The following is a 14,655-nucleotide window of genomic DNA, read 5'->3' on the forward strand; positions in this document are numbered from 1 at the left end:
ACTTTTATTTTGTATTATGATTATTTGCATGCGTTTGCTATTAAAGCAGTAAGAAATCAACTAAAATAAAATTTAAAAAAAGAAAAAAAAAAAAAAGCATGTTTTGTTTCTGTAAAGGTTTGAGCGGCCCATGCGTCCCTTTCAGGAGCACCGTCCTCGTGAATGCAAACTCTCAACGCCTTCCTTCGGCTGTGAATGGATAAGCCTTTTCAACTTAGAACCAGAAAACGCCCATTTCCCGACACACCAACCTTGTCCCATTCAATATTTCCAATCTGCCCATTACCAATGCCTCTTCAACTTTTCCCCCCACACACAATTCTCCATCGTTTGTATCATAACTTCTACACCCTTTTTATTTGGGATTCAAAAAGGGAAACCTCTCAGTGCCCATTTCTTCCCTCCTCCTCCTCTAACCTCCTCCTATTTTGCGCATTCTGAGCCACCAACTTTGATCCAGCGATTTCAAAAACCCCACTTCGTCTAAGGATCGGATTGTTTGGGGATCTGAAAGCAATGGATGTTCGACTTCCGATTGTTATTGTGGATGCAAAATTCTCTGGGTACCTTTCTTTTTCCTCCTTCCTCTGCACAGTTCTTGAAATTTAATCCCTGTTGTATTGATTTTGGTGGTAGAATTCTCCACCTCCTTTCATGCATTCATTCCTTTCCCTCTGTTTCTGTGTTGTATATTTGAATTTGGATTTGCTGAATGTAGTCATCTCTATCTGAAAACAGATTTCACTGGTTTTCCAGTTGCAACCAGGAGAACTTCTCATCAGATGCTTTCATGATCACTTCAAACTAAATCAGTTTCTGAGGATCCTTATGAAATCATGGAGCATCCTTATGAAACACAAGTAAATGGGGAAGCAGCTGATCATGATTTCCAGATCTGTGGATACTCTTCTTATCCATTATCTAACATTCAAATGCCATCGCCCTTGTTTGATTTAAGAGTCTTCTATGTCAGGTTCAGTAATTTCCGGGTGGATGATTTGACCCCAGAGTTTCTCACTCTCAACCATATCCCTCTAACTCCAAACACCCATTTGGACGTCAATGGTGTTAGAAACAGTAATCTCTCTGGCTTTTCTTCTCTTCTCAGAAGAGATAGGGTCAACAAGAACTCTGAAGAAGCAACATTTGTGAGCACTGATACCATTAGGCTAATGGGGAGTTTGAAGTTTGAGGTTTTCAATGGAGATTATCAAATTCTATCTGGGGAATTGTCTCACGATGTGTGCACTGGAGACTCAAACGCCAATTCTTCTAAGAAAAAATGGAGCATGAACTGTGAATCTGGGGCTGTTGCTGATGCTGCATTCTTGAAGGGAAAGCTCATTGCAGGACAGCAATTGATCAGTCCAAAAATTGAAGTGTACATTGCTGGTAGCTTTTCTGGAAACCCCGTTGTCTTAACGAAAACTCTGCAACTCGGCTTTCGAAAGAAACATGGCCATAAACGCATGTTGGATGCAATACCAGAGTATGATACCTCTGAATGCCACAAAGATTCATATCCCCTATATGATTCACAAGTAAGGTTCTTGTTAGAGTCTTTATTCCTTTTATGTCTCGATCGATCGGAATAACTTGTCAAGAAAGTTCTATTACTCCATTGTTTGCTGCACTGCAACCTACTCTTGGAGACCTAAAATGTTACCATTTTGTTGCTTGGACAGACCTTAGAACTTAGAATCTTATCCAAAACACATGAATCAATGAAAGAAGCATGGGTAGCGATGGTTCTGATTCCATCACCATCACCATCACCTTGGTCCTTAGTTCTGACCCATTTTCAAAGTGTCCTGTCAGGGTTTATCTATCAGAACCAGGCCATCTGATGGACATGGCCTCCCACTCCTAGGAGGACATGTTGAGGATTGTGCTTAATGGGGTCCCCCACACTCTTCCTGGAGTTTCTATGGCTATCTGTTTGATACTTCACCCACTCTTTCCTGTCATTTCTTCTCACAATGTAGCATAATTGAACATAACTAGTCTTACTATACAAATCAAGTCACTGTCAAACTAGCAGGGAGAATGGGTTGCTCTCTGCAATGGTTTCCACAGTCTTTCTTGCTGCCTGGGCTGCTGCCTAAGCCAGTGCTTTATAACATTGTCTACTCTATGTTTGTGCAGGTTTCAGAGTACAGACATTATAGACAAGAAACTGAAGATGACTATGCTAACATGTACTGGAGAACAGACAACATGGAAAGAGAAGATGGTGAACTATCCTGGTTCAACTCGGGCGTAAGGGTTGGTGTAGGAATCGGACTTGGTATCTGCTTGGGGATTGGTGTAGGAGTTGGCTTGCTCGTGCGCACTTACCAGGCAACTAGTCGAACTCTAAGAAGGCAGATTATATGACATGATTTCTCTTACTAATCTTTCATTGGAGTCCTTGTCTTAACCTTGAGATTCAGAAAGCCGACAGCAATGGTTTGTGTCAATAATATCCATCTCTGACAGCAGAATTTGTGTCCTAGCATGTTTGTTTCACAACATGTGTATAGAAGCTCAGCTAAGCTAATATCATTTCTTTATCAAATGACTGCACATTACTCGTTGTCTTCTTGTGAATAATCTGTTTCTGAGATGTGATAGAAAGGAGGACTGTTTTTTGAGATGGGTTAGATCTCTACCACTCAATCAAATTGACCAATCTTTTACAGCATAATCAAAGTGTTCTAACCAAAGCTACACCAACGAAAACAGAACGATCAGTGAAGTTATTAAGGGTTCTTTTCCCTGTATATCTTCTTCTATAGACCATGAAAAGTTCGTAAATGAAACTCATTTAAGGGGCTTGGCTGCAACTACAAGTGACAAGCCCTGTAACTGATAGGGGCGGATGGCTCAGCTCGCCCGTTGTTGCGAAGAACACTCACTCACTCTGGAGCCACCGCTGCACTGGTGTAGCCATTGACGATGTGGTGTTGCTTTTCACCAGGTTCCCAGAAGGCAGCACATTTAACATCATCCTGAATCATTAATCTAGAGTACTCCTCATGGACATATTCCAGTTGAGCTTTTCCTCCAAACTCTGATGGAAGATTCTCCTCATCGAAATATGACTTCATGAGTTCCACACTCTCTTGCTTCTTAGGGTAAACAAATCTCACTTTCTGAAATGTTTTGGGATCTAAGAAGTATTTGACTACCTACAAGTAATAAACAAAATTACAAGAGGGTTTAAATGCTCATCGTTCAAATTTTGCTAGAAGAATGATCTGCGCCTTGTTTTATTGGTGTCTATACCATATGGAATGAAGAGTTATTGCAAGATCTTGGAGAGCATAAACCATACCTTCCAGAAGGCTTCAAATATCCTTGGGGGATTATATAGAAACGCTAGAGCTAGTCGCTCGGGATAGTGGTTCTGCAAGATGTTGACGGTCTCTCGTGCGGATTTGATTGGCACGCTGGTGCTAAGAGACCAACCATTAAAATCAATCAACCATGACATCTGTTCTTGACCTTCCGGAAGGTTGAGAAGAGCATTCTCCATAAGATATACCAAATGCCGAATTTGATTCTCTAATGATGTTGTGTTCTGTTAAAAAAGAAACAGTTCTGGGCTTTCAACACAAATTATTCTGAAATTGCTAAGAACTTGGATGCAAAATTTACACTACTAAAAAATACCTGCTTTCCTGGCTTCATTATGAGGACAGTTCTACCTTCTCGGTCATGAAAACTTGCTCGATAAAGTTTTCCGGTCTCACTTTCAAATGCTATTTCAGGCTAAATGTAAGACAAACTAAAATGATCAGTTTAAAGGCAACATAAAACTCCATTACTACTTTTCAACTCTTCACCTCTAGCTTCCATAGACATCAAGCTTTATGAAACTATTACATGCTTACCCAACGAATTTCATCAGGCTTATACATAGATCTCCATTTGAATGTCTCCTCCAACATTTTCTTTGCTTTGTCTACATTCCAATTCCTAGCCACCAGATATCTTTTCAAGCATGCATCACTGCAATATATTGCATTGCGTCCAACTAAGGGTCCTAACTTGGCCTTAAGCTCATTGACCTGCATAATCGTAAAAATCTTATACTCAATCGTCTTCAAACCTGGTATAGAACACATGATCCAGAAAAATCTTCAAGATGGTTTAGATCGAATCAAGCCCAAACAAGTTCAAAATTTCTAAATACATGGATCTGGGAGCCAGGAACCTACATGCACAATTTTCTTTGACCATCAACTCATCATACCTTCGATGTGATCTGTTCTTGACTGTTCCCTTCCTCGTGATGAGAAGTAGACCACCGACCAAACATTATAGCTGTGCAATCACGAACCTGTTACATTCAAACTAACAGAAATTCTCCGTTTCTTACATGAAAAAGAATAGTCTACTGCTTGATACGAACTTACAGAAGGATCCGGACAGAAGTCTTCACTGGCAAAAACGAGATTAATTTGCCGGCAGAAGACTTCCAAAGCAGAAGGAGAAATCACCACAAAAAATCTCCAGTAGATTCCAGATTTCTAGGGCTTAACAGAAAGGCAAGCACATTTTGAACATCAAAATTCAAGGCAACAATCAAACAGTAACAAATCTCAGATTCCCAATCAATGACAGGACATTGCACTAGAAGATCGAAAAATCAAGAGAATTGCAGCGATTTAAACAGCTCGAGAAAGATGCTTACGAAAGTTAATTGTGCCAGATCGGAAACAAGCTCTCTCAGTCTTCTTCCTCGCAAAGTCGCAACTCCCTGTCGCAGCTAATTCCACAATACGACGACAGTCCCTCCAAAGAGTTCGAAAAGGTGGAAGCTCCTTGATCTTCTCTCAAATATAAAATAATTTTAGGTCAGCGTCAGTGTTCGTCACAGCTATTTCACTGATGATCGGCCATAGAATATGAAACAAGTGCTGTATATGGATATTCGCTATCGCCACCGCCGGTGCACGCTCGGAAAGGAATCAACGGCCAAGAACACGCCACGTGTGGCACTCTCGAACTAAAGTTCATGAGAGAAACGTGGATGTTTTGTCCACTCGTCCACTCCTATGAGTCTATGCCATAGGCTTTCAGATATGATTACTAAACATAAAATTATTATGGAAGAAAATTACCGCCTTAGTCAAGTTGTCATTAATGCCTAGATCATTTAGGATCTCTTTATGTTCTTACTAATTTATTTATCTATTTATAATAAATAAATAATATTAAAGAACATTTAAAGGATTTTAAAATGCAACTTATTTAATGTTTTTGGCAAAAAAAAAAAAAAAAAAAAAAAAAAAAAAAAGAAAAAAGGAAGCTATTTTATTCCCAAAAGATGTGTTTACAAAAGGGAGCCCCTACCTTATAATTACCTTAGGTTAGGGCTGTGGGAAGTAGGAATTAGTTACATTAATTACAATCTATAAAGTATAAAATGACCCTAAGTACAAAATTAGAGTAGCACCTAATAATTTAATGTGTTCATCAATGCTTGACTGTGAGGGCTCTTAGCCACATGGATAGTTCAATGTGCTCATCAGCGACCAACTCTGAGATGTGGATCAACGCACTTCTCCAAACTTCTCTCAGGAGGATAGATGGATAGATTCAGATGAGACCTGATATAAATTAAAGTTTCACTAGTTACATTTAATTCCCTATCTAGCCATATGCATTACAATTACTCCCCTACTGGCCTAGCAGTGGCCTGAGCCATCCTTCTCCTTTTGCAAGAAGTCGACCATGATGAATGTTTCAAGGAAGCTGCAGTTGTTCAGCTCCAGAGAGCCAAGAAAGAGGCTACGCTGTCTCACTTGAGAAATTTAGAGTAAAGTCTGTTTGGAGCTTAGAGTTTATATACAAAATCAAAGAACATCTGAAATAAAAGGCCATTTCTAATCATCTTTCGACTGGCTAAACATGCTAGAAGAAAGAAGCATAATTCGACCACGAAACCCAAAACCCAAAACCCAAAACCCGACGACAGTGGAACGCATAAACACATATACAGATCAAACGTAGATAAAGAAATGGATCAAATTGCATATACTTTGTAGAACAGTTGATAAGTAAACGTGAGATATGATTCTTCCATAATGAAAGTTGCGGAATTTAGCTAAAGATGTAGTTTGGCAATGCTTGGCAGTGAGAAACGCAATCGTGCATATAGAAATGGTACGATCTCAAATTTGCAATATTGACAGCTCGAGATGGGTCGATGCAATTAGACCATAACGACTTTAGAAAATGGATATAATTCGAAATTCGTACCTCGAGGAGGGTGGAATCTCACCGTCGATTTAGTTTTTGCTGCACACACGGCTCTTTGTAATAGTGGACGTGCAAAGACTGAGCAAAACTACAGAAAAAACTGAAGAAAGAGAGACAGGGAGAGAGGGAGAGGGAGGGGGAGAGAGAGAGAGACAGAGATTGGGAGAGGGGAGCCGGATGAAAGGGCACCGTGCCATCCCCTCCCCCGAACACTCGAAAATGGAACTTTTTATTGAAGCACTTTGACCTGCCAAGCAAGCGCACCTGTCATGGCAAAGGTCGACGACACAATGGCAACAAAGCTTCAACTATATACCTTTTCATGGCTTCCAATGGCCTACCATTGGGAAGCCCTTCAAGATACATATATTTACCATTGACACTAAATAATCACATTCTCATATAATCTACTCCCAGATGTTGGGACTCCAAACCTTTGAAGCCAAATTAATGGTGTGGATGCAGAATATCTCAAACGAGGTGTTCAAGAAATTCCCGCACACTTGACAAGAAGCCTGCAAAATAACATGCAAACTTAAATTTGGATATTCTGGGAATGGATAAAAATGGTTAAAAAAAGATGATTTGGAAATATTATTCAAGAAACAAAACTCATAATCTGAGGGCGGAATCAGAAATGGCCATACCTGAATTGATACTCCAAATTGTATATAAACTCCCATCATAGGAAATAGCTCTCCTGCCCGATCTTCGTAGAGAGGCTGTTGGCTACAAATCGAATTCATAGCAATAAGTGGTCGATAATTGCGAGGCTTTTCCTGGTAGAACTCACTATGCAGTGAAGAAACCAATGGCATTTGATGATGGCAACCAATGAAACAAAAAGAACAATTGAAGCTGCTAGGAAGGAGGAGTTACCGCGATCTTGGTGATTCTAGAACTTCAGGAGGCGATCCAGAAAATTCAACACATCTACCCTTGATCGAGGCATTTCTTTAGATAAACACTCTGTTTTTTTTTGTTTTTTTTTTTTTCTTTTTTCTCTTTTCGGATGGCAAATCTTTTTCAGAACGGTGTGAATCAAAGCCATCTTTGAAATGAAATTGAGATACTGATCCAGATTCTCAGAATTTCGAAACCGTAACAAACATTGGCATCTTCAAGCTGATATTCCTTCTCTTTTCTCTTAGAACTTAGCTCTGATAAATATGACTGGGAACAACTCTATCTCCGGGCACTACTGCTCGAATGGTCAAGAAGGCAGATATTTTCTTCAGAAGTAATCAAAATTGTTCATCGTCTGAAAGATTTACAAGCAGTTCATCAGACAGAGTTCAAAGATACGCAACGGTGACAACAATCACAGAATATTTGACAGAATCGTGATCGATTGGGAGAATTTCAGAGAAAAACAATCAATATGTGCCCAATAATGAAACTGACGATCATAAACGTCTAGCAATAACGAAACAATAAATAACTAGAGCATAAAAAGTTCCCGTTCATAAATATTCATGGCCTCGGGATCTCTTCTCAAATACTAATCAAAATTCGTCCATATTTCATTTCAATTTGAGTATGATTTATGAACAGTAATCAATCCAAAAAAGAACGCAGTACCGTCGTAGAAACACAAAATCTGGGAAGAAAAAAGATCCAGAAACAACACCTGAATACTGCAAGCCCTAAGGGCGAGAGAACAGGTTGGTTTACCAGATGAATCCATATGTTTAGGGATGAATACATGATGATGCTCCAAGCCGAAAAGGTTGGTTTACCAGATGAATCCATATGTTTAGGGATGAATACATGATGATGCTCCAAGCCTTAAGCGGTAAAGAACAGGTCGGTATACGAGAAAAACGCTCTCTGATTCAATTCTATACCAAGAGATTTAAGGGAGAAAATATGAATAGAAAAGTCTTATTATAAATTATTTCTATAATGAACGGTTAGATTTCGAGTTTGATAGAGAAATTAGTTTACAAATCAACGGTGAGATTTCGTTTACAAATTAACCGCTGTTATTCATCTATGTGTAACTAACAAGACAGATTCGATCTAAATTAAACAAGGATACTGCAAAATTTTATACTACGGTTTAGATTATTCTAATTTAAAATACAAACTTGTAAACATTTAAACTAAAAACAGTAATTATAAATCTAGTCAAATCTATACATAATTAAATATAAAATAGAAAAATGTGCAAAAATAAAGTTTTTCGTAATATTATTGAATAAAATATTTTATATTTTTCGTAGTATTATTATATAAAATATTTTTTAAAATAAAAATTCTATTTAAATTGTTAATTCTTGATAAAAAAAAAAAAATTTCTTACAAAAACAAAATAATATATATCCATCCCAAGCATCACAATAATTATATATGGATGTAGCCAAGTGGATCAAGGCAGTGGATTGTGAATCCACCACAAGCGGGTTCAATTCCCGTCGTTCATTTTTAAACTATCTAGTTAACAGCATTCCCCACTTGTCCGACTCATACAGGGTATTCAGTTGTTATTCAGTTGTTAGTACTGGTTAATACTGGTTGAGCTATAAAAGAAGAATATATCAGTTGTTAGTGCCCCACTTGTCCGACTCATACAGGATATTCCACTTGTACGACTCATGCCCCACTTGTCCGACTCATACAGGATATTCAGTTGTTCCACTTGTCCTACTCATACAGGGTATTCCACTTGTACGACTCATACAGGGTATTAAGTTGTTATTCAGTTGTTAGTGCTTGTCGAGCTATAAAAGAAGAAGTTATTCAGTTGTTAGTGCTTGTTAATACTAGTCGAGCTATAAAAGAAGAAGTTATTAAGTTGTTAGTGCTTGTTAATACTGGTCGAGCTATAAAAGAAGTTAGGCCTCAAGCACGCTATGATGTCAACAACATTCCCCCCTTGTCCGACTGATTCTGCATTTTAAACTAAATCGTTTGAAACTCTTTTGTTAATACAACCAGTATTTCAACGTTGAATATGCCACGAGCACGCTATCATTCAAGAACGGAGATACTTATAAATGCAAGGGAATGAACAAATGAATGAGAGAGTAAAAGGAGCATAAGGTGAAGAAAATGAAAGAAAGCTGACACAAAGGCTTGGACGAGAAGCCCTATATTAGCTGTTGCTTAAATTGTAATGAAAGTAAAATGCAACAGAGATAGAGAGAGAGAGGCTTTCACGTCAACCTTTTAAAAGCCAAAATTTCAAACCTCCATTCATCTTTGGTTCACAACACAACACACACACACTACCCATCTCACCCAACCATGAGAGAACCATGGCAACAACAATGAAAACGAATCACAGCAATCTTACAAATACACTCTCTCGTTTGGTAGATCAGAAGCTAGCTTGAGCTCCCAACCACATGGCTAAGAGATCAGATTTTGCTCAGAAGCTCTTAGATGATCTCAGGTTAAGGAAGCAGCGAATGGCCGCTGCGTCGCACTCCTCCGACCGTTCCAAAACCACAACCATCGGTTAGTAAACTCTTCTAACTTAGATTTCTTCTTTTGATATTCTTTTGAAACCGAATGAATTACTGTGAGATCTCATGTCGATTGGGAAACATTCCTTATAAGAGAGGGGAAGCCTGATCTGTTAGCGGTGAGCTTGGACGGTTACAATCACATTCTGCCAAGCGCTGTCTGTTCATAATTTTGAAACATATAATATGTTATTACACAAGAATAATCATGCTTCGGAAAATTCAAGAACATATGAAGCTTTTCTCAAGGGAATTATTCTTTTTTGTTTTTCTTTCCATGAATACAAGCAATACTAAAGCACAGCGAAAACACGGTTAACTTGCAAGAGAAGTTCAAAAGGAACAACACCAAAAAGTAGTTATTTCTCTCTTATGAAGTGCAGCACAACAGATCAATTTGATGCCATATTGCTTTTATAATTTGCATAATTATCAACATCACAAAACTGAGTCGAGTCATAAAAGGCCTCATACGAGATAGTGTTCCTTACTTATAAACCCACGATCTTCCTCTTAGTTAGCTAATATATCTCGAATGAGCTCTACATGTTGTTTGAGTGTTTTTTCTTTTCAGATGCATATGCTTACTCGAAACAAATTCATAGAGGATCGAAGAACGCTAGAACACACGGAATGGTACGCGGAACTCTACGTAGAGGAGTTGGTTTACAATGCTTCCTTGTTTATCTTATACTGTTTCACGTATGATTCAATGCAGAGTGTTCCCAGTAATACAAGGTATGGTGGAGGGAATAAATCACCAATGACCAATGATACTTCAAATCAGATTGTTCCCTTCACTAGAGGCCGTAACTCAGAACAAATAGGAGACTTATCCATGGCCTTAGCTTTTGCACTTGAAAATGGAGGAAAACTAAGAGGAAATACATCATCTGGAAACAATTTAATGCTGGGCTTCCTGCACCAAATCGGTAGGAGTTCGTTCGAAGTCGGGAAATCGAACAAAAGAGGCGGCCTGGACAGGAACCAAAATGCAAGTGGATATTTTCCAACCATCTCACATCTTCATATTAAGGAGATATCAAAAGGGGCACAGAAATTGAACCAGATCTTGACAACTTGCTCTAATGGAGATTTTGGGAGATGTTCCATAGAAATTGGACAGGAACTGTTGAAGGGAGCTGTGAATTTGGAGGAGTCTTTGAGGATGCTTGTGAACTTGCACGAGGCCTCAGAGCATATGATCAGCCCACAACATAAGAATAGGATTGTACTCTTAGAGAATGAAGATGATATCGAAGAAAATAAAGATGATATCAAAGGGAATGGTCACGAACAGAAGCTAGCGACCCTGAGATACACAGAAGAGCAACCTATAAATACTGTGAAATTTAGTTTCCATAGAAGAACAGCAAGCTGTGGTCATGATATCAAAACTTCAAACACACGTGAGAAGGTGGGGATTTCAAATGTAATTGCAAAACTAATGGGGCTAGATAATCTTTCAGACAATTCAAACTATGCACACCAGGACTCGGGTTCCAAGCGAAAGGTCGCAGATCTGCAGCCAACAGCCAGGGGTATCGGCCTGGCCGAGCCAAGGACTAATATTAAAGAAAGTCGGTCCGGGTCCAAGATTCCAAAAACAGCCATATCAGGTAAAAATTCAGCTGTGGTGAACACCATATTTGATGCAAGTCTTCAAGCCATCACTTTTCGTGGAAAACCATCATGGAAAGACATGGAAGGAATAAGGCCACAAACTAGCCCATCAACACCAACCATCACGATATTTAGGCAACAACGAAACAAGAATGAGACGAGACAGGGAGTCTCGAGTCAGAAGGACGATCTGGAAGGACTTACAAAGCAGCTTCACGTAAAGCACAGGGAGAAAAAAGGCACAGATAGGGATGACTATAGAGAAGTATTAAAGAACGGAGTGCAGCCGAGGAACGACCGGGACGGTCTTATGAAGCCTCATCACCAAAAGAACAGGGAGCTAAGCACCACGGAAAGGGATCAAAAGAGAGGAGAGCTGAAAAAGGACAGGATGCAGCAGATGAAAAAACAAGAAAGAACACTTCCATTGGAGAAGAGACATCCAGACAACCTTAAATCAAGAATGCAGCACCAGCCGCCAAACAGTCCCAAATACCAGCAGCCACCAACGCTCACAGAGAAGAGAAATCAAAAGAATGGAAAATCAATGGTGCAGGAGAGAAATCAAAAGAGAAATGGGAACACGTTCAAGAGTTTAACAAAACCAGTCCATGACACTTTCACTTTTCCAAAGAAGCAGCAGGATATGAACCATGTCAGACAAAGTAAGAAAAGCTGCAAAGAAACCATCATAGCTCACCACTCTTACGCCCTTCCTAACAATAGATGTCCTAAACATCCTTCCAGAGAAAACAACAGCTTTGATTTAAATAACAAAACAAGCGAGATAACCGACATTAGTGTAGAACAAACTGAGCCAGTTATGGAAGAGCAACATGCTAAGATACATGTGAAGAATGATTCCAAATCTACAAAGATGCCTACAAATAATGAAGCAGATGCAAGAGAACAGCGAATTCCAATACCACAGGAGGTAGAACAAAACAATGATGCATTAGATCGACTGGACGTCGTCAGACCACATGGATCTAAAGAAGTGGAAGCTCATACCATTGAATCCAGAGAAACAATAGCAAGCCTCCAGCCACTTAATAGTGCACAAGATGCACACGAAGAGACTGAGCGGGTTTTGGCACCGCCCAGCCCTGCTGAAGATGAATGTCATAGCTTGAAAGAGCCACAAATATCAGCTCCAAATGACAGTGTAAGTTCAACTCTTCTTGAGTTGTCAAATTTTAAGTTCAATATATTCTAACTATTTGTTAAACCTTGCCTAATCTTATGCAGTCCCAGAAAACAATCTCAATTAGTACTAGCAATCAGCAAGATCAGAGGTCGGTTTTTGGCAGTGGTGTAATCAACGGCTCCAATATTGTGATAAATGCAGTAGAAGGTAAGCAAGACTTCAATTACCTATCTTCTTATGTTCTAAATTCACTATTTAAATCCAAAAATTAACAAAGTATATCCCCCACATTTAACTCTTTATGGCGCAGAAGCAGAGAAATACGACATTAACAAACTATATCCCCCACATTTGAAGCACCTACATAGTTGTTCCAAGTCAAGAAAACAAGAGACACTGACAGAAAGTGAAAACCAACTTAAGCAGACGCTTATAACGAGTGAATGGTTCCTGAATGCAGCAGAGGCACTTTTCAAACTCAACATCCCCAGCTTCATTCTTCATGACAGTGGTCATAGCCATTTAAAAAATGGAAAAAATGTCATGATAGAGTGTAGTTACGAGCTCATGAAGCGAAAGGGCATACGGCAAGAGCTCAACAATCGTCCTAGTACAAACATTTCTTTGAGGTCCAACAAAATAGGATCTTTAGATGAGTTGATCAAGCAGGTGCATAGAGACATTGAGGCGTTGAGATTCTATGGTAAGAATGGTAACTTAGAATGTGAATTGCAAGACTACTTGCCCAAAATGCTTGAAAGTGATATCTATAACCAGGAACCTGACTTAAATAGCATGTGGGACTTGGGATGGAATGAGCCCACATTCGTGTTTCTTGAAAGAGAGGAGGTTGTAAGGGGTGTGGAAAAGTATGTTCTGAGTGGACTGCTCGATGAAGTCACAAGAGACCTTGTACATGTCTATCTTTTGATGAAAGGAAAGGGCAGAGAAATTTGAGAAGAAAAATGGTTCGAAGTTTGATGCAATTTGTTGATTTTGAAACTTCCCAAGTCTAATGATGAACATATTTAACTCAACTTGTTGGTTTTGGAATTGTAATAGATAAGTTATAGCAGTGTTCTTGAAATTGTGCAAGTCAAGAATGTTCGTACTTCTTATTTTGCTTCTTATTTTGCTTCTTTGCGAAACACACCGCTAGCAGGTATTGTTCTTTTTGAGCTTTTCCTTCCAAGGAGAGGTTTCCACACCCTTATAAAGAATGTTTCGTTCTCCTCCCCAACCGATGTGGGATCTCAAAACTCACCCCCTTAGGAGCCCAGCGTCTTCGTTGGCACTCGTTCCCTTCTCCAATCAATGTGGGATCCCCCAATTCACTCCCCTTTGAGACCCAACATCCTTGTTGGCACACCATCTCGTGTCCACCCTCCTTCACGGCTTGGCCTCTTTGGATTTTCCCTTTCGGGCTTCCCCTCAAGATTTTTAAAAAGCGTCTATTAGGGAGAAGTTTACACACCCTTATAAATAATGCTTCCTTCTCCTCCGAGCTGAGGTTGAATCTAAAAAATATGGATCGTGAGGGTGAAAACAGATCATGCCCAATTTCCTACACTTAGATGACATCGATGATCAATACCCATCATTGAAATCAAGCCATTAACTACATTCAATATATAAAAAAGAAGAAATGAATGAACGAATAGTGTTTTGTCTTTGATTGGAATCGATCGACAGTTGTTAATAGTTCGGAAAATTAAGGAAATGCAGAAATAAGTGAACTCAATCGGATAGCTTACCTTGGCGTGATAATGGAACAAAGGATCAATGCTTCAAAACAATGTTCCTCTTCCTGGTTCAGAAAGTATCGAGAAAACCCCATGAACGTCAAATTAGTCAATAGAACTACAGCTCCGATCAGAGAGAGACGTACCGTACATAGCCCGTTGGATTCAAAAGCTGTCTTATATACCAATGGATCATATTCAAAGTCCAACGGATCAGATTCAAAGTCCAACGGATCAGATTCAAAGTCCAATGGATCAGATTCAAGTTGCTTCATCGCCAATTAATCCCACGATCGTAAAGCTCGCTCTCCTTTATGCTTTGTTCATAAAGTAGTGACCATTATTTAACAAGTAATTGAGAATCTAACCTTTTGCCCACGGCGAGTTTTCATGTAAATGCTTTGCTTTCTCACAGCTCAAAGCA

General features: G+C 39.2%; 4 protein-coding genes and 1 long non-coding RNA gene across 17 annotated transcripts; 2 read left to right on the forward strand and 3 right to left on the reverse strand.

The window, feature by feature from the left end:
* Positions 1-15: 15 nt before the first annotated feature.
* On the forward strand, positions 16-2,574 carry LOC111788775 (uncharacterized protein At1g01500-like). Its single transcript, XM_023669270.1, has 3 exons — positions 16-563; positions 739-1,541; positions 2,146-2,574. Exons 2-3 carry the CDS (start codon positions 837-839, stop codon positions 2,374-2,376), a joined length of 936 nt encoding a protein of 311 aa, XP_023525038.1. The 5' UTR covers positions 16-563; positions 739-836; the 3' UTR covers positions 2,377-2,574.
* A 38-nt stretch (positions 2,575-2,612) lies between these two features.
* Positions 2,613-4,887, reverse strand: LOC111788776 (CRAL-TRIO domain-containing protein C23B6.04c). 8 transcript variants are annotated; one of them, XM_023669271.1, is made up of 7 exons: positions 4,679-4,887; positions 4,401-4,520; positions 4,238-4,308; positions 3,876-4,052; positions 3,655-3,753; positions 3,317-3,562; positions 2,613-3,170 (listed from the first exon to the last, which is right to left on the reverse strand). In XM_023669271.1, the coding sequence occupies exons 3-7, from the start codon at positions 4,301-4,303 to the stop codon at positions 2,898-2,900; spliced, it is 861 nt and encodes a 286-aa protein (XP_023525039.1). In that variant the 5' UTR covers positions 4,304-4,308; positions 4,401-4,520; positions 4,679-4,887; the 3' UTR covers positions 2,613-2,897. The 8 variants fall into 8 exon arrangements, with proteins under 8 accessions (XP_023525039.1, XP_023525043.1, XP_023525042.1 ...); XM_023669275.1 differs by having other exon boundaries at positions 4,401-4,514; positions 4,679-4,886; XM_023669274.1 differs by having other exon boundaries at positions 4,238-4,324; positions 4,679-4,886.
* A 394-nt stretch (positions 4,888-5,281) lies between these two features.
* LOC111788779 lies at positions 5,282-8,116 on the reverse strand. Of its 3 annotated transcripts, none has more exons than XR_002814229.1 (4): positions 7,880-8,116; positions 7,129-7,510; positions 6,897-6,978; positions 5,282-6,764 (listed from the first exon to the last, which is right to left on the reverse strand). It is a non-coding gene; the product is annotated as an uncharacterized LOC111788779 (long non-coding RNA). The 3 variants fall into 3 exon arrangements; XR_002814227.1 differs by having other exon boundaries at positions 6,897-7,041; XR_002814228.1 differs by having other exon boundaries at positions 6,897-7,041; positions 7,831-8,115.
* Positions 8,117-9,385: 1,269 nt separating this feature from the next.
* Positions 9,386-13,603, forward strand: LOC111788772. Of its 2 annotated transcripts, none has more exons than XM_023669264.1 (5): positions 9,386-9,711; positions 10,294-10,355; positions 10,438-12,507; positions 12,591-12,696; positions 12,800-13,603. In XM_023669264.1, the coding sequence occupies exons 1-5, from the start codon at positions 9,600-9,602 to the stop codon at positions 13,444-13,446; spliced, it is 2,997 nt and encodes a 998-aa protein (XP_023525032.1). In that variant the 5' UTR covers positions 9,386-9,599; the 3' UTR covers positions 13,447-13,603. The 2 variants fall into 2 exon arrangements, with proteins under 2 accessions (XP_023525032.1, XP_023525033.1); XM_023669265.1 differs by having other exon boundaries at positions 12,806-13,603.
* On the reverse strand, positions 9,575-14,654 carry LOC111788778. 3 transcript variants are annotated; one of them, XM_023669282.1, is made up of 3 exons: positions 14,378-14,654; positions 14,244-14,296; positions 9,719-9,879 (listed from the first exon to the last, which is right to left on the reverse strand). In XM_023669282.1, the coding sequence occupies exons 1-3, from the start codon at positions 14,504-14,506 to the stop codon at positions 9,807-9,809; spliced, it is 255 nt and encodes an 84-aa protein (XP_023525050.1). In that variant the 5' UTR covers positions 14,507-14,654; the 3' UTR covers positions 9,719-9,806. The 3 variants fall into 3 exon arrangements, with proteins under 3 accessions (XP_023525047.1, XP_023525050.1, XP_023525048.1); XM_023669279.1 differs by having other exon boundaries at positions 9,575-9,879; positions 14,244-14,654; XM_023669280.1 differs by lacking the exon at positions 9,719-9,879 and adding an exon at positions 10,731-11,031 and having other exon boundaries at positions 14,244-14,654.
* Between the last annotated feature and the right edge of the window lies 1 nt (position 14,655).

The sequence above is a fragment of the Cucurbita pepo genome, chromosome LG02 (genome assembly GCF_002806865.2).
Source record: "Cucurbita pepo subsp. pepo cultivar mu-cu-16 chromosome LG02, ASM280686v2, whole genome shotgun sequence".
Classification (NCBI taxonomy): Eukaryota; Viridiplantae; Streptophyta; class Magnoliopsida; order Cucurbitales; family Cucurbitaceae; genus Cucurbita; species Cucurbita pepo.

Excerpts from the sequence above, each read along its gene's own strand:
- LOC111788772 (XM_023669264.1), top strand. The coding sequence starts at position 9,600 with ATGGCTAAGAGATCAGATTTTGCTCAGAAGCTCTTAGATGATCTCAGG. Across the intron at positions 9,712-10,293 it reads TTCCAAAACCACAACCATCG|ATGCATATGCTTACTCGAAA; the intron begins GTTAGTAAACTC and ends TTTTCTTTTCAG. Across the intron at positions 10,356-10,437 it reads ACGCTAGAACACACGGAATG|AGTGTTCCCAGTAATACAAG; the intron begins GTACGCGGAACT and ends GATTCAATGCAG.
- LOC111788778 (XM_023669279.1), bottom strand. The coding sequence starts at position 14,506 with ATGAAGCAACTTGAATCTGATCCATTGGACTTTGAATCTGATCCGTTG. Across the intron at positions 9,880-14,243 it reads TGTTCCATTATCACGCCAAG|ACAGCGCTTGGCAGAATGTG; the intron begins GTAAGCTATCCG and ends AATTATGAACAG.
- LOC111788776 (XM_023669271.1), bottom strand. The coding sequence starts at position 4,303 with ATGTTTGGTCGGTGGTCTACTTCTCATCACGAGGAAGGGAACAGTCAA. Across the intron at positions 3,754-3,875 it reads AGCCTGATGAAATTCGTTGG|CCTGAAATAGCATTTGAAAG; the intron begins GTAAGCATGTAA and ends TCTTACATTTAG. Across the intron at positions 3,171-3,316 it reads TATTTGAAGCCTTCTGGAAG|GTAGTCAAATACTTCTTAGA; the intron begins GTATGGTTTATG and ends TATTACTTGTAG.
- LOC111788775 (XM_023669270.1), top strand. The coding sequence starts at position 837 with ATGGAGCATCCTTATGAAACACAAGTAAATGGGGAAGCAGCTGATCAT. Across the intron at positions 1,542-2,145 it reads ATCCCCTATATGATTCACAA|GTTTCAGAGTACAGACATTA; the intron begins GTAAGGTTCTTG and ends ATGTTTGTGCAG.